Below are 17,795 nucleotides of genomic sequence, written 5' to 3'. Positions count from 1 at the left end.
GACTCATTGTCTGCAAGTTTTTCTTACACAAAGTATGGATGTAATAAGGTGTCAATTTATGAATTGGTTGATTGACAGAAATTTAATATTTCAGAAAATCAGAAACAGTTTAATCTTATATATAGCGATCTTATTTAATTAGAAATGGTGAAATAATGCTGATATTCTACTTTTGGAAAAAAGTTAAACAATGAAGTTGTAAGTTGCACCTGACGATTTATTTGACGATCCAATATATATACTATTTACTCATATGCCAGGAGTCCGCACAACCTTTGCTATCCGCTTCCTGTCTTTCCCTTCTTCCCTGGTACTGTTAATTCACACAAGCTCACCTGTGTGCTCTCCTCTCCTGCTTGGCCTTCATCTCTAGCCAGAAGGCCACTGCCCATCATCTGCACTCCCGGGTACGCCTCCCTCCCTGTGGACTGCCCCTGCCGTCTGAACACTCCCAGGGCTCATCAATGGAGTCTGGCGTCCTCAGCTCCTTGATCGGTCTGAGCTGCTGCGTAGTCTGTGGCTGTGACCGGCTCGAGCGTCTCTGCATTGGGGCGAGAACGTATTGGAAAAGCCGAGGCACGCTCAGACTGACTGACAGTAGATACTCTTTTATTCATCCATACCTTGACTTTGACTCAGGTGCTGGGCTCTTCACTGCCACTTTCGGGGAGGAGGGTTCCTCTGGGATGGTGGAAGCTAGTGCTGAGCCAGTGGAAGCTGTAGCAGAAGATTGAAGAGTTGCCTGGTTTTTCTCTGATTTATCTGATTTGTCAGATTTGGTGGATCGTTTGATTAGGTTGAGGAATCCTCCTTTCTTCTTCTTCTCTCCGTCTTGAGACTCTGAACTCTTCAGAGAGCGTCTGAGAGAAAAACTAAAATGTTATGTTTAATTCATATGAAACGTAACAAATTAACACCAACACACATAAAGTAACAACCACATATTATACATATCTACTGAAAAAGGGAAGAATAAAATACACCAAAATGCTTAATAATACAGCAACTTCCTTACTTGGATTCGATCTTGGTGACTTTTTTAGAGAAGAATTCGTCTACACCCTCATCAACCCTTCCCATGAGGCCAGTCCTGCCTCCCCGTCCTGAGATGGGAGCACTGTTGATTTGCTGAAAGAGGAAGTTGCAAGAAGTTGTCACCCAGTTTGGGCCAACCGCCCGACACTTGATCTTCTGTGATATGGATTTCAATTCTTCATTGCAGTTATCAATTTTGAAGTAATTAGCTGAATATAATAAATTCACAGAAGAAAAACAAGTTCATCTTCTTTCAATTGACCAAGCAAATATGTTATTTTGAAATTGTGCTTGCAGCCCTTTACTCACAGGGTACTTTTGCTAGAATGTGTTTTTTTTGTTCCTCCGTGGTCGTAGTTTGGTAAAGTGCTGCAGCTTTTTTTCCTCCTCAGATGGCAGTTCCACCATTGATCCTGGTGGACGTTGTTCAAGTTTGGGCAGCACCTGAGATGGAGTGGGTGGAGTTTGAGATGAAGTTGAAGCATCCTCCATGTGGATGGGCACATCCTCCAGTGCCTTGTCCAAGTCAAACTCCATCTCTGTAGGTTTGGATATATGTTGAATATCATATGTACTAATTTATTAGGTGCATACTCATCTGAAATGATTAAAACCAGCTGCCCTGACGTGTTCTTAAATACCACCATGTAATAAAAAAAAAAAAAAAAACACTTACCGAAGGCTCGAGAGACTGGCCGAAGCATTCTGCTGTGGATGCTTTTCCTCTTGGATTTTGGAGTCATCTGAAGACAGAAACAGATAAGTCAACATTTGTGGCAAAAAAAAAAGCTCAAACTATATGATTTTGATTGACTGAACTAGGTTTAATAACAGGTTAACTTGTGAGCATATAGGTCTAAATACTATGTATATATCATGTCAATTAAAAGAGATAATGGATAAAAACAATTAAGTCTGTAACTGTGGGAGGTGATAGGTGGTTATAAACTGATGGTTAATGATAATTTAATCAACCGGAGCTATATAAGTGAAAGCCTTTTCATCACAAACTCATCAGTTTTGTCTATTTTAACATCAGTAATTGCTAAAATAACAGCACAGCCATCTAGCCATCCGCAGGAGTGTGTTATGTTAAACAAAAAACACAAATGATTTTAACTAATTGTTTACCTCATGTTTTCAATAAAAATTAAAAGATCATGACAGCAGGTGGGCTTGTGAAATAGCAGACCAGTAATTTCACTCTTCACAATCCTATGGCACATAGGTAGATATTTGGACACTAGAACCTAATTATATTTTACTGGAATCCACAACACAGGGTGGTGACGGCAAGCAGATAAGCAGTGCAATGTTTTGTAAAGTGCACTATTTTCAAATGTAATTATTATCAGTCAAAGTGTAAAGTGTGAGTGAGGAAGTGATTACGAAGAACCATATACATCCTAGCACACTGTGCATCAATGCTACGCAGTGTTCCTGATCCTCTGTGTACTGCAAAGCACCATAATACAGACAGGCACAGTGCAGAGTGAGAGAAAAGGTAAAGACTTAAGATAGAAAGGAGAGTGTAGAGGGACAGGCCAAGATTACTTACACTGGTGCAGCACAAAGTCTCCATGGAGCAAAGGTAGAAAGGGAAGGAAGAAAAGAGGAACAGAAGATTGAAGAGAAAGAAAGACAACACACACAGAGGGAGAATGAAAGAGCCACCACAGCTATGATCTGTATGGTTAGCCTTTTTTTGCAGCAGAGAGGAGAGAGAGGAAGGACAGAGGGATACAAGATGAACAGGGAGAGCAGGCGTATTTCAGAAGAGACAAGACATATGGAGAGAAGCACACGCAGAAGAACACAGCTTGTTGTTGACTGCAGCCTGCATTTACACTTTTGTGTTATATGATTGATCATACTGAAATTATTCAGGTTCCAAACTGAAATCCTAACTCTGCATCTAAACCTGAACAAAACTGCTAATCAAAAATGATTTTAACTGGACTCAGACCTGTAAATATCAAAACAGTTCTTTGTATGAATACTAAAATCAGTCCTCTTTGGTAAATTCTGTTGTCAAAGTCTTTTGTCCAATGGAAGGACATTTTGAGCCAGGTACATGAAAAACATGACTAGATTATGAAAACAAACCATGCACTCTTCCAATTTGGTGTAACCTACCATGCATGTCTCCAGATCCTCCAGCCTCTCAGCCTCTAATAGTTCAGCTGATGCCCGTTTAGGAATTTTCTCCTCAGGGACATCTAGATCCACTGATTCCTGCTGCACCAAAGGGCGACCTCGACGTACCAGATGGTCTGCCTGAGAGGACGCAAGTAAAGAAGGGGAAACAGGGAGGAGAGGTGATGAAGACAGTGGATAGATAGAAAAAGATCAGTAAGAATCGAGCCGGAGAAGAGAAAGTAAGGTTAAAGTAGTGAGAAAAAGATATTGATTTGACAGATTTATGTGTTGAAACTTAAGATACTCATGATAAAGTATGTGGCAACACTGAACTTCTGCATTGGCTGTGTTACAGGGTTCAAGGCATAGATAAAATCATTAATAATTGTGAGAAGAAAGTGATCCCACAACCTTGTATTACTCATTAAAGGACAAATTAAGAGTCATGGCAAATGAATCGATAAAGCACTTAAGAGACAACTGGTAATCTTACCAGAGTGTGTTGTGACGTGGAAAGAGCCTCCAAAATCTCATCAACAATGCGATCAGACAGGAAGGAGGCGAGACTCAGCTTCACCTCACTGACAGAGAGAGAAAAAACATGTGACAGTCAGAAGGCAAAGTCAGATGTACATGAGAAGCTCTCAACAGAGCTACAGTACAAACTCAGAAACACACACACACACACACCTGATCTTGTTGATGATATCTACCCCAGACTGCTCCAGCAGGGTTTCGGTGACAAAGCTTTTGGGTACAACCATCTTGGCTGAGCTGGCCTTCATCAGCTCTGGACGAAGATTACTCCTTTTCATCACATGTGGACACAGGGACTCTGCTGTGTCTACCATGGACTCCAACAGAGTCTGAAAGGAGTTAAGTCAATTAAAATGTCTCTCTTAGATAACCTTGGATAACTCTTAAAGTCTTTAGGTGGCATCTTTTACTCAGTGATACAAACAAACCCTGTAAAGTAAAAGTATATCATATACATAATACAGACATCTAGTGTCTGAAAATATATTGTGCATATGTGTTGTAAGGACTTTGACACCTTCATTAGTTTCTTTCAAGCATTTGGCCAAAAAGTATAACATCTGATGAGTTATAACCTACCTGCAGTTGCTGATCCATGACAGTTGTCACCTCTCCAGCCATAGACTCCAGTTTCTCCTGGATGGGTCCCACTGCAGAGCTGCTCACTTCCTCTCTGGATGCTGATCCGAGGTGATAGAGGTTAGGGAGCAGCTGGAGAGACAGGGTGGAGGACATGGGGAAAATTGCACACATAGGAGAAAAACAATATGCTTAAAAATGAATTTTAAAATAAATAAAAATATATAATATTAACACCTACTAAAGAAATGATTGGCATAAAAACTTCAAATTAGCCTCCAAATAAAACGTTTTAAACATCTAAGGCTTTCGGAAAACATGTATCTCCTTACTGTTTTTGAGTTTCTGGCATCTTTGATGAGGTTCTCTGCTGATCTGACTTCCTCCAAGATGGTATCCGTCTCTGAGTTCCTTAGAGAGTTCAAGTGGTCCTGAACCTTCACACAAATCCTGTCAATCATCTGGAAGATAAAAACAACAGGACATGGAGGCTTGCGTGCGATGAAAACTGACTAACAGCAAGAGCTACATGTGAGATTTACATTTTTTAATTGGGTCTATGTAGATAAAAATCACAACGGAAACAAGATCACAAGAGTAAAAGCTCTCTCTGTCCCTGTTTATCTCAGTTTGTGTACACACCTGTTGTGTAGTTGTGGTTACAATGCCCTGCTGAAGCCGATAGGCCTGTTCCTGTAGATATTTTCTGGTTTCGTGGTTCCTGTAGAGGTAATTCTCAATCTGAAACACACACACACACAGAATATGAATACACAGAAACGTATCACAGACAGGGGTGGAGGAAGCAGTAGGATTTCTTGGTATACCTTTAGCAAGGCGTCCTCTGTTTTCTCAGGACTGGCCTTCAGAGCCTGGGAGGCATCGATGATGGGGATGGGCATGAAACGAATGGTGAAGTTCCTAATGGACAGAGAGCCAGAGGACATTATTCCACTCTTGGTTCACATTACTGAGTAAGGCAAAAGAAAGAAACACAGGCTTGGTGATGCAAACACAGAAGGAAGTGATGCATTTTTCAACACAGCAAAATTAAACAATTAAGACAAATAGTAAATCAAATAGCTGGTGTCATTCATTGCGGATCAATCAATACCTCTGTAACCACTTGAGGGGAAGATGGGCATTTTCAGGGAAATGCATCTACAAGAGCCCTATTGTTTGTCTGTGTGTCTGTGTGAGAACCGCAGGCTGAAACCGCATTAGGTGTGGCCCAACCACACTGTTACCACACTGATCCATAAAGAACAATGAACTGAGGCTATTAGAAAGATAATGGGTATTGAAAATAGGTTACCACATAATATTAATATGATAATAATATAATATTAAGTTCATGTCATGATAGAGGTGGAAGTGAAGAAGGAATGAATATTAAAATAAAAATAGAACAACAGTGAAAGCAAAAAGCATTAATTTTTAGGAAAAAAAAAAGGATTTTGCAGGAAATACAGGTTATGGCATTTTATGTATTGAAAGTAACAAAACCTACACACAGAGAAAAGAAAAGAAAAAAGCTGAAAATTGCCATTTCAATAATATGATACAAAGGCTCAAGGGGGAAGTGGGATGATGTACTGCTGGGAATATGATAAACAGAGAAAGAAGATGAGAGACACTGATGTACAGATGTGTCCCAAAAGCCACTTTAGTTAGACACACGTCAATACACACAATATATTCCACGGACAGATGATACAGCAGGCAAGCATCTGATCTATTCACTCTTGACTCATACTTTTTGCTTCCATGGCTTTCTCTTACTTTTCCATCTTTAGCATCTTTCCCTGTGCTGTTTTCTCTTTGTTACTGTATTCCCTGTTTGTGTCACTGGGTCCCCTTTCCACCTGCCTCTAATCCACTTTTTCTGTGTAAATGCACCTTGAGGTTTCCTGCGTCCCAACAAAAGGCCACATGACATATGAGCTGTGACAGCTAATCACACAAGCACACCAGAGCCACTGCAGTGTGTGTGTATACTATTAGGATGAAGAATGTATACAATATGAAGATAAATACAGGCAGTGATGCTTACTTCTCCAGAGCTGCTGCAACATCATGAAGACCCTGAGGGCTGGTGTTATTCTTGTCCCAGATCACAGTCCTGCAAAAACACACAAAGACACAGACACACATGCGCGCACAAGCACATACACATGATGTTACAGAAGCAAATATGGATATTCATGAGCAAATGTTTTTCAATGTTCCTCACAATGGTCGAAGTTTTTGATAATAAAAGAACAGGTCTCAGTGGATGTAGGTTCAAATGTTTGACCACAATATATAAATAAGGCACTTATATTTTTAAATACGTATCTTCTAAAATATATTCTCTTTGCATGGCATAACATAACAGGCTAACGAGGACTAGCTGACTTGCTAATATCTACAATTGCCATTACATGTCTGTATACTGCTAATAAATGCTTAGAGAAAGGACAGTCATTATTTTTTATTTGGTTTTAATTGGCTTTAGATAACCATAGTCCCTGCATATATACTGAATCCAGGTGATTGTTTAGGAGTTTAAAGAGTGATCGACAGCCAGGTGATTGCTGAACATACTGAACCCTTCACCTGAGTTTGGAGTTGATCTGCAACGCCTTGGCCAGCATCTTAGCTCCCATGTCTCCCATGGCATTTCCACTGATGTCAAGCCTGGTGAGAGAAGAGTTGCTGCCAAGGGCGTTGAGAACAATGGTCAGGTCGCTCTTGAGTCTGGAGTCCGCTAGAGACAAAGAGGTGAGGGGCTGTGGAGGGAAGGAATGAGGCAGAGTAGGAGGAGACAAGACAAGACATCATCCCACAGTGTGTTACATGCGGTGTTTGAATGAGCTAAGGGACAGTTGGACAGTCTTAGAGTTCATCTGCCACTTTTAGGCTTGTCAGTAATGGCAAAATGAACATCCCTTCAATTGTGTGTTCACTCAGCTGTAGCACCATCAGAAAGCATTTAAAATTGTATTTCTGGGACCATGATCTGTATCACTGCCAACTGCAACAAAAGCTGCTGTATTTTATCTCATCGAGCTACCAGCTTGTTTTCCTGCCATAGCATCTTAAAATGTATTCCCTGTCAGTGGATGCATGGTTTTCTTATTCACTGCTGTCCCAGTCATCCACCCTGTTATCTTAAGCACATGCACATACACACACCGTCAGAGTCCACAGTTGTCCCTACGGCATGATAAAAATCCGTGAAGCTTTTTAGAATTGGCAGAAATGTTTAAATGCAGTCACTCATCACCTCGTTCAGAAGTACCATAAAATCTAACACCAACTCTTCTATAATTATACTGCATAAAACTCTATGTTCATGCAGGGGCATGTGATTCAGGAGGGCAAAGCCCAATTAAACATTCATCAGAGGAACATTGCAAGCTTGCAAGAGAGTCTAAAATGTCAGTGACATCATCATAAAACTCCACAGGACAAAATTAAACAGTCATCATTGGATGAGGTGGATTTCTTTACAATGAGAGTGGCAAGTGGGTTTACAAATCCCCAACAGTGTCCATCTGTTCACCAGGTTTGAGATGCCCTGTGATCTGTAGCCTTTACACAGCTGGAGACTCTTGTGATGATCTGCCTTCTACAAGCCAGCCATTTCATTGCCTGCTGCCTCTTTTTCTTTTGGGACAGTGCACCAAAGATTGTTGGTTGTTTGACGGTTTTCACTTAGCAAGATCACAGTTACTTTGACCTAGAGCAAGGATACACTGGTCCACTGAAAAAAAGGAAAGCACAGTGTTGCATTTAGTGGTATATGCTCTGCAATCTATCTTCATAGCAGTTGGGGAGGATTAATAATACATTATTATTAATGGTGTAAAATGTAAACTTGATTTTAATGTCATTGCTGACTGTGTGGGTTAATTTACTGTGGAAAACACATTCAACTCAATCAGATCCACTGTGATTTCCACGGCATGCCTTCACTTCACATTTAGGAAATTGTTGATTCTCTTGTTTCCAAATGGATGAACAGTGGTTGCCTTATCCTAACAGTGCACACAGCAACACAAAAAAAACCTCGTAAACTGCACAGGGTTTTATAGAGGTCAACTACTTTAGGCATCAGTGCATGTGGTGATGAGTGTGTGGAAAACAGCATCAACATGGTTATATAGGCATAAAATTACTTTTTTATGTGTTGTCTGGTGATGCTGAGATTATTTACTGCCTGGATATGCTCATGTGGAGAACACAGCAGACATTAAACATGCAAATTTAAATAGATACAAGTTTATGTGCCAGAAGCTAAGGCTGCAGATTTTTTTCTTCTGTGCTTTAAAAATGAAACAAAGAGATGATTTTAATGATTACACTATATCAAATACTAATACTGTTATTCATGGTGTTATTCAAGTGAGGTTGCTTTTAGTTTTCCTGCATCTCTAGTTGCTTACATTTCAAGCATGTCCTGATAATTACATCCAGATATGATTTCTTCTTGCTTCTACAATTTTATTTTTGCTAAATTTGGGTTTTAATTTATGACGAAGATAAATAAAGCAGAAACCATCTCAATAGTAATCTCAAGTCTAACTGTCTGGATTTAGGCCAGGAAACAGAAACACTTAGGGGTAAATGTGCTGCCTGGAGTTGTCTTTGTATGCACTAGGGTGGATGTGCGTTTCTATGGGTTTATGTGTGTTGTTTTCCAAAACATGTACTGCAAAAAAAAAAAAAAAAAAAAAAAAAGGAAAGGTAGATGTACTGCTAAATAAAATTTTACATTCACTGTTATTTCCACAGGACCTCTTTTTTCTCACATGCAGACACGCTGTGCATCATGGAGTTATTACTCCCAAAGCTGGCCCCTGGTCTGAACAAATCTCTGTAAGCGTTTTTTAAAAGATAATAAACCCTTGTGAGACCAGCCACCCTGTGTTTATTGCATTTATACATCCTTTGGCTACATTTAACCTCCTCCTATCTCTTTTACTAGCTATGCATTAAGGTTTTTCCTCCTTTCCTTCATTTTTTGTACTCAAGCATCCACCTGCTTAACCAGATAGCCAGCTCACACATATTTCTTCTCATGCACATAATACAACACACACACACACACACACACACATTTGCACACCCATACACACATGAAGCACCAAGAAGCCAATCCAGCACAGAACAACTCAATAGGGCCATCAATCTAACACATCCAGCACTGTGGGAGACAAAGAAAGGCAGGCACTGGGGCAAAATTTGTTACAGCTCCCATGATAGAGAGGGAGATAAAAGGAGTAAGATAGATTGAGAGATGGGAAGGAGGGAAGAAGGGCTATAGCTGGAATGCAGGCAAAGATTGGTTTGTTTTCTTTGCAGCTTTTCTAAAAATGTAACTGAAAAACATTACCACTTATCAAAGATCTTTTCATTTCTATTTGATGTCCCATATATAATAATAATAATAACTATATTCATATAGCACCTTTGAAAGCAATAATTACACAGTGCTGTACACACAATGCAGCAGTAGCTAAAAAAAAACAAAACTGCCTAGATTGATGGACACAGTTTAGTTGTTTTTGCTCTGGTGCAATGCTCTCCTTTCCCTTTATTGTCCAAGAACCAACACACAATTCACTACTGTCACAATTTAAAATTAATTAAATGGCATAGATGTTATTTAGCAAAAGGTTATGTTTGGTGTAGCAGATTTTCCATCAAATGGATCAATGCAAGTAAATTCCATTCACACCACCCTCCATTGAAGAGGTCAGGGTTCAGCTGTAGAGCAGCTGGTGCAGACTCAGTGATTTGATTCAGCCAGTAAGATGCTGATACTGATACAGGATTTGAACCTAGAGCATCTGTTTAGGCGGAGGCTTCTGTTACCTCCAGCCTACACCCCATGATAAAACTAAACACTGAGTTGAAGGAAATAAAATCTCACCGACTCCTCCTCTTGAATCATGTGAACCAAACTGTCCAGCACCGGAGCAAGGTTTCTAAGGCACATAAAAGGGAGAGAAACAAAGAAAAGAAAAATACAAAAGAAAAAAATAGTCAATTGCAAACATACACGAATTACAACAGAATTTCATGCTTTTAATTTTATGCTGGTTGATGTTTTGCCTAGTGACCAGCAGGCAATGAAGTCATGGTAAGCTACTGTACAACCAAACTCTCAGGCATCTCAGGCTTAACCACTGGCCATATAATGTACATGTGAATTATGTGCACATCTTCTGGTACTGTATTCTTACTTTGACTTTATGTTGTTGAAGTTCTTTCCCAGAGAGAGGTGTCTGATGGACCGATTCTTGGCCAACCACACCAGCAGAGTGGACAGGTCAGAGTCCAAACCTGCAGGGAGGGAATTTGGATAAAAATAATAATACAGTTGAAGAATGGGTTTCCAAATCTTTGACTTAGGTTGGTAAATATATGCCTGGAAGCAGCCATCTTACCATTATCAGAGATATCAAGGCTGGAGATGTTTGGGATCTCAGCAATACAACCCTCAAGGATCTGAGAACCTCCTGATCGCAGCTGTGAAAAAAAGGGGGTGCGTTAAAATACACAACTCCACAAAAGCCCGAAGTACTTTAGATACAATGTAAAACAGCGATAAGTAACTGGCGTAAAGCTGCTAAGCTTGCTGCATAACTCCTGAAACTTGTCTGTGACAATGGGCAAGTCGATGCACAGAAGAAGTCCATTTAAGGATCTATGAAGCAGTGTGGACAGCATGCTTGAGATAAAACATGCATTGTGTAGGAAAGACTCAGAGTTTGGAGGGCAACTTTTGGTATTAAGGGATTAAGGGAACGGTGGCAAATTAGGCTGCTTTGTATAACTCCATAGATCGTCTGGATGGCTGTTTGGATATTTAAGCATTTTTAATTTCTTGTGAAATGCTGATAGAAGAACAAATCAAAAGAAAAGGATCAGCAGAAGTCTGCCAAAACAGACATGCAAACGAATAGAGAAAGCTGACACGCTAATTATTAAGTCAGTGCTTGGTACTTACACAATGGCCAAGCTTACAGAAGCATTAGGAGGAGAGAACAGCATGTCAGAGGCAAGCCAACAATTAGTTACAACAAAACACAGGTGCTTAATGATCTCTTCTCTATTCACACACACAGATCACAGACACACAACATCACACAAACACCCAGTTAAGAGTCCTCACTGTCAAACTACTCAGTGTACAGTTCTGGGCTGCCACCACTAAATGGTTTATTAAAGCTTCAAAAAAGGACAGAGTGCATAATTTCCCCCCTCACTGGCAGCTTCCCTTTGGGTGAATTTCTATGGGAATCTGGTATTGGACTTCCTGTGTAATTTGTATTCATGTGTTATCTTTAGCAACCCTACTGAATCTGAAGAAAGCTGTTTTCATCTGTTTGAGTGGGTGCAAGGCAGGGAATTGGTGCATGTATGTGTGTCTGTATGAGAGAGAGTTGAGATGAAACAATTAGAGAGGAAAACTGAACTGCACTGTACCCCCACCCCCGAATCTCATCCATCCTGACTGCTGTTCATTTCTGCCAAGTATTCCATTATACAACCTCTTAGCAGTGTCGATGGCCTGACATACAGTTTTGGAGTGAATTCTAAAAACCTGATTGAATTGCCTCCAAACTATAATAAAAAGACACTTAAAACTTTTAACGGAAGAGAGCACTAATACTAGAACGAGGAATAAAACAAAGCCATTGCCATCCTAAAATCTGTTGGATGAAGTCTATTATCTTGCACCACACTTTCACTGTATTCCAGCATTTTCTGTGCTTTTACTGAACAGGTTTTCCTCATTGTACATTGATTGTAATTGCAGCTGCACGAGCCAGGTCTTGTCTCCTTTGTACTTACACTGTCTCTAATGAAGGTGAACTTTTCTCCATAATATTCACATCTTTTTGTTAGGAAATTACCTTTTGATGGTAGAAAAGGCTCACATATATCTGCTTTAGTTGTACACAATGAAAAGACGCATTGAGAAATTAGAAATGCTTTTATATGGATTTTGTGGAATCAGATCCCACCCCACCCTCAACCCTTCAGCCCCAGAAATCCTGAACATGAATGATTGAATCCCTCCAAATGAGGAAAAATCCAAATGCTGCCACAAGGGAATATTCCATCATGAGCTGGGCACAAATGAACACACTATAAGAAATGTCTTGTCTGAAATGATTTATGAGTTTCTCACCTCACAGCAGCTGAGGTCTAGAGTCACATCTTTGAGATTGGGGTTACTAGCCAGACCAAGCAGGAGCGCTCTAAAACATTATTATAATGCACGTTAAAACAGAAAAGTGAAAGGTATTATAATTCAGATTTTCATCAAAATCTGAAAGTAATTTGTGAATGCATTGTTTTAAGATCCACATTTGTCTGCACAGGTTATATGTTTTTGCTGTTTTGTTTTATTATTTACTTCCAATTAATAAAAATTGTACTTTTAGTAAAATCACATAAAGCCAGTGTCCAAATTCACTCTGAGGTATAGAAATTTCTCACTCTCATATAGGCTGACAACACAAGATCATTTTTCTGTATCTTTTAAAGCTTTAAATTCTGACACAAGTGGACAAATTAGATGGGGAATAAGAACAAAGTGTACAATCCGAGTGAATGTAGTACACAAGAAACTGTTCCTCAGACACATTAAATGTGAATTGGCTCACTTGAGTGCTTCTGGTGGCAGCTTGGTTCCGGACACGTTGATGGAGCTCAGACACATGGCACTGCTGAAGAAGTGCTTAAATGATGGGGGCACCTCTTTTCCTTTCCTACAGAGAGAGAGGAGGAAAATCAAACAGTGACCAATAACAAAGTTAAAAAGGTCAGCATATACCATAGCAGTTTAAATGATGAAGTTCCTTGAGCTGACCTGGGATTCAATCCAACATTAAACTTTCAGTACTAGTGCTGTAGCCTAAAAGCCTGTGACCCATTTTAGGTTCTAGCCTTTAAGAATTTATTTTAACTCCAAAAAAATGGGAATTTTCAAAAAAGGCAGAATCAGTTGAAGTCCCAGATTTACACTAATCCTCTCCTGCTGCCAGAGTGTACAGGCTCATCTACTCACCTCCTCCACATGCCCCACTCTACATTCTTGTTATATCCCTCCATTTCTACTACACTCACATCCTCTCCTCCCTCGCTACCTCCCAACCCCTTCCTTTGATGAAGTCCTAAATTCCCTGGGGACACATTGGAAAGAAACATAATAATGGGAAGAGAACTCCACCTATCATCCATCTGTTTGACACATACACAGAGAGGCACATTAATGAAATTTAAACACTTTTGAATCATGCACATCTACAGACTCAACAAACGCTCATGCATGAAAGGTTCCTGCCTCTGAAAGGAGGTTTTTCATTGACACTGTGGCCAAGTGCTTGTTCATGGAGGGATTTGCTGGGTCTCTTGAAATTACTATAAAATTAGTTTCTAGACCTGCTCCATTTGTAAAGTGCCTTCATGTAATTCTGTTATGACATCACGGTATGTAAATTAACCTGATTTGATTTGATACATACACATCCACACACACTTGCCACCTGATCATGAAGTTGAGCTTTGCTGTAAAAGCCTGTTGTCACCAGCAGGTGTCACACACCAACATGCCTAATCATGGCATAAACAGGGCTGAAATCAGCTATTATAATTTATACTACACTGTTTTCCACTACATCAGATTTTTTCATGTTAACTTTCAGTTGAAGCATGTGCAATATGAGTGGCTTTTGGGAAATTATGAAATTGTACTTTTAATCAATAATCCTTGGAAGAAAGCAGTACCTCTTTGCCTGTCTGACAACAACAAATAATTAGTTTTCCTCTCCATCATCAGGTATTTGTTTGTAAAACTCAGGCTCTCACCTGTGGGGGAAGATGCTTTTTGACATGTTGAGGACAGAGAGGTGCTGGACTGAGCCTCGCAGCAAGGCAGAGCAAACCTGGATTGCACATGCAATATGACAGTGAGCTGTAAAAATGCCTCATATTACATTTTCATTTGAAGTACATTTTATATATATATATATATATATATATACACGCACACACGCACACATATATATACATATATATTTGTAACGATAATGATATAGTTTCCCTTCTCTGGATGTATTTTACAAATATATATTGCTGCAATAAACATGAAATTGCAACTTGAAAACTTTGTCTTGAAATGGGCTTTAAATATTCATGAATTTAATCTTTTTCACTAAAAGCATTTTTCTTAGTGCCTTTTAAATCCTTTTGTATGCAAATGTGTATATATCCGAATGTGCACGAGAGCGACAGAATATGCTTTAAAGGCTTGCCAATATCTTCGGTGACAGTCTGACAGCTGGCTACATCTCAGGCTAATCAATAAGATGTGTTTGGCTCTCAGACAGACATCAATATATCACACATACTATTCTGACCACTACACAGGCAGCACACAACAACACAGATTGAGCAGGTGTATAAAATTGGATTACATTCTCTGTAACACAAATTTTAATGGCTTCATCCTCCAATGTTGCATAATGAGATATTACCTTACTTGCAGGTTATTTATTTCTGGAATAAAATTATTCGGTTTTGTTGTATGTCGTTACTATAAATCTGTTTCCTTATCCTCCATTTCTCCATGAGGTAGGATGTAAAATGCACCATCCGACTCACCTGGTCCAATGAGCAGTCAGTATTGGAAAGGTCAAGGGTTACCAGGCTGTTCGGTTGACAAAGGAAGTGACAGAATTGCTAGAAAACAGACCACAGAACAACCAGAAGATGAAACTGTGGTAATGTAGAGAGAGTTAAACATTCATCTGTACAGTATGCTAGCAGACTGATGTGTTGTGGACCGTACTGACAAAACATTTCCACCACTGTTGTTGAATTTCTAACTTTGGTTTCCTTTTTTGTCATAAATTTTCACAAATAACTTTCCTGCTTCACCACAGTTTCTGTTTTCCCACATCAAACCTGTATCACTATATCTGACCAATAATCTGGTGGGTGATGAATATGCAGAATAAATTTGGTCATCCTATCATTCGGAAAGATGCAGTTTTAAGTTGGAGTAAATTGGTGTTTTCCTGCAGACTTAAGTGTAAAGGAATATTTTTATATACTAAACTGTTTACTTTAACTAAAGTTTAAATCAACACATGCATGAAGAAAATAGAAAAGAGCTATTCCCAAAATGTCAATTTTTTCTTTCTTGAAACCAACCTTACTTATTATGAGCACATGAGACTAACCTTTCTGTTTGTGCAAATCATGATTTATTGTCCAGCTATAAATCACTAGTAAATCACTGTGATATGTGTGATTGTGCATGTTTGACTGGGTTCTGATTTGTTATCAGACAGTCAAGAGTTTTTCCCACATCTCAGAGCTCTCTGATTCTCTCCTACAGAGTGGCTCGCTAACTGATTTACAAGGGTCTTAAGAAGCCTCCACATAACTGTGCCAATCAATTAAGCACTAACAATACCAGCTCTGAGATAGACTATACACTCAACATTTGTGTGTCTGTACCTGCATGTCATCTCCCCGTAGTATATTCCCTGAGAGGTCCAGATGTACCAGGCTGCTGGGTATGGACGGGTTGGCACTCAGTGACTGGCAAAGGCTGTTCACCCCTAATTAAGAGAGAGAGAGAGAGGAGAGAGAGCGAGAGAGAGAGAGAGAGAGAGAGAGAGAGAGAGAGAGAGAGAGAGAGAGAGAGAGAGAGAAAGAAAGAGAGAGAGAGAGAGAGAGAGAAACAGAGAGCGAGAGCGAGAGAGAGAGAGAGAGAGAGAGAGAGAGAGAGGGAGAGAGAGGAGAGAAAGAGAGAGAGAGAGAAGAGAGAGAGAGAGAGAGAGAGAGAGAGAGAGAGAGAGAGAAAGAGAGGGAGAGAGAGAGAGAGAGAGAGAGAGAGCGCGAGAGAGAAAGAGAGAGGGAGATAGAGAGAGAGAAAGAGAGAGAGCGAGAGCAAGAGAGAAAGAGAGAGGGAGAGAGAGAGAGAGAGAGAGAGACACGTAGTCAGCACTATCTCAATCCTCACAGCCCTCCTTGATGTCTTGACAGTATATTGGAGGAAATAACACAGGAAATGAGCAGTGGGTGAAGATAGGAAAGAACAGGAGCAGAATGAAGAGTGAATGAAAAGTGAAATAGGAAGATTTCTCACAGTTTTTAAATGTTATCCATTCCCTTTACCTGTGCCACACAATGTTAACCATAACCCATTGTTTTGTTTTTTTATGTTATAAGAAAATTTGTGAAAAACCTAAATACAAACTTGATATTCTACTTCATAACAAGCTGTGTTTGGTCACATCTATCACATGACTTGTGCACTTTTATAAAGTCCTGACTGTCTACCAGTAAATGAAGGCGTGATAGTCAAGTGACTGATTCGATAAAGACACAGAAGAAAACATGGTAAAAAGAAAAATGAGAGAACACAGGATAATTTTCAAAAGAAGCAAGAATCAACATCATCAAGTTGCATTCACATGAAACTAAAATTCAAAACAACAAATGTCAAACTGTACGATTAATAGCTGCATCAAAAACATCCCAGTAAATAAAATGTCTTCAATCTTCTACATTTTCTTTGATCACTGGGGGCCTTTGGGGATTTGGATTATGGATTGAGCCTTTAGTGAGGCATGCAGGGCTCAGTTTAAACAGCGAAGCTCTCTCACTATCCCAACACTGTGGAATATGATAGCTCTGTATTGATTGCCTGAGAGCAGCGCATGTTTACAGTGGCTCCCTACAGATGGTGCTTTGTGCTGCAGCACTTTGGATGAGAGCCAACAGGAAATTTAACCTGCAAGTGACAACAGTCATATTTAATCTAGAAATTATGACGTTGAGTTTCTGTTTGTCAGAATAACTTCAGAACAACCATCCTCTTCACAGCATTTCATTTAAACCATTACTGCAGAGATATTTTTCCATCGTGCTGACAAGATGGGGCTAAAGATTACAAAATTATCTACTGAACCAGCAGTGACGCAGATGAAAACAGACATTATTTACAATTTGTGTTTGTGCACTCACAAATTACAAACCTATTTCTTTTTTCTTACTTCCACTCACAGAGTTAATAGTGTAATAATTAGGTATCACCAGCATATCAGTGGTAGATGAAGAGTGTTTATGTATTGCATTTTTTACCATATACCATTCACCAGTTGTATCAGCTTTATTCATGACAAACAGAAGGCGAAACTTCACATACCTTTGGGTGATAATGAGGTTTTGGAGAAGTTTAAATGCTTTAGTCCCATGCGAAGTTTGGCAAATTGAGCACCCAGAGAGGAAATACCTACAGCAGGAAAGGGGAAACAGAGAGACAATGTCACCTCTCCCTCATTTGGCTGCTGTAACTTCTTTCACTTACAGGCACCACGAATACAGAGACTCCTCATTTCTGAAGACAAATCTGCATCATTGACTTCTTTCCTCCTTTCACTAAAATTCAGCCTCATTTAAAAATCGGGTGTCAACATTAACAGAGCACT

The 17,795-nt window shown here is 39.6% G+C and overlaps 1 protein-coding gene across 1 annotated transcript in view; it reads right to left on the bottom strand.

Annotated features, from left to right (window-relative positions):
- Positions 1-1,353: 1,353 nt before the first annotated feature.
- Positions 1,354-17,795, bottom strand: part of LOC115045320 (F-actin-uncapping protein LRRC16A-like) — a 51,335-nt gene continuing 34,893 nt past the window's right edge. Inside the window, exons 12-31 of the mRNA XM_029504947.1 lie at positions 17,513-17,599; positions 15,817-15,920; positions 14,956-15,033; positions 14,161-14,237; positions 12,957-13,061; positions 12,479-12,548; positions 10,728-10,809; positions 10,524-10,623; positions 10,211-10,265; positions 6,889-7,061; positions 6,344-6,412; positions 5,118-5,211; positions 4,933-5,031; positions 4,623-4,751; positions 4,291-4,422; positions 3,865-4,040; positions 3,668-3,755; positions 3,172-3,312; positions 1,712-1,778; positions 1,354-1,574 (exon numbers count right to left, since the gene is read on the bottom strand). Coding sequence (XP_029360807.1) covers positions 1,357-1,574; positions 1,712-1,778; positions 3,172-3,312; positions 3,668-3,755; positions 3,865-4,040; positions 4,291-4,422; positions 4,623-4,751; positions 4,933-5,031; positions 5,118-5,211; positions 6,344-6,412; positions 6,889-7,061; positions 10,211-10,265; positions 10,524-10,623; positions 10,728-10,809; positions 12,479-12,548; positions 12,957-13,061; positions 14,161-14,237; positions 14,956-15,033; positions 15,817-15,920; positions 17,513-17,599 — 2,144 coding nt within the window. The 3' untranslated portion in view covers positions 1,354-1,356. The remainder of the gene's footprint in view (positions 1,575-1,711; positions 1,779-3,171; positions 3,313-3,667; positions 3,756-3,864; positions 4,041-4,290; positions 4,423-4,622; positions 4,752-4,932; positions 5,032-5,117; positions 5,212-6,343; positions 6,413-6,888; positions 7,062-10,210; positions 10,266-10,523; positions 10,624-10,727; positions 10,810-12,478; positions 12,549-12,956; positions 13,062-14,160; positions 14,238-14,955; positions 15,034-15,816; positions 15,921-17,512; positions 17,600-17,795) is intronic.

Source organism: Echeneis naucrates, chromosome 6, assembly GCF_900963305.1.
Source record: "Echeneis naucrates chromosome 6, fEcheNa1.1, whole genome shotgun sequence".
In the NCBI taxonomy this organism is placed as follows: Eukaryota; Metazoa; Chordata; class Actinopteri; order Carangiformes; family Echeneidae; genus Echeneis; species Echeneis naucrates.
Note: the sequence above shows the minus strand (reverse complement) of the source record. Positions and strands in the feature narration are given on the sequence as shown.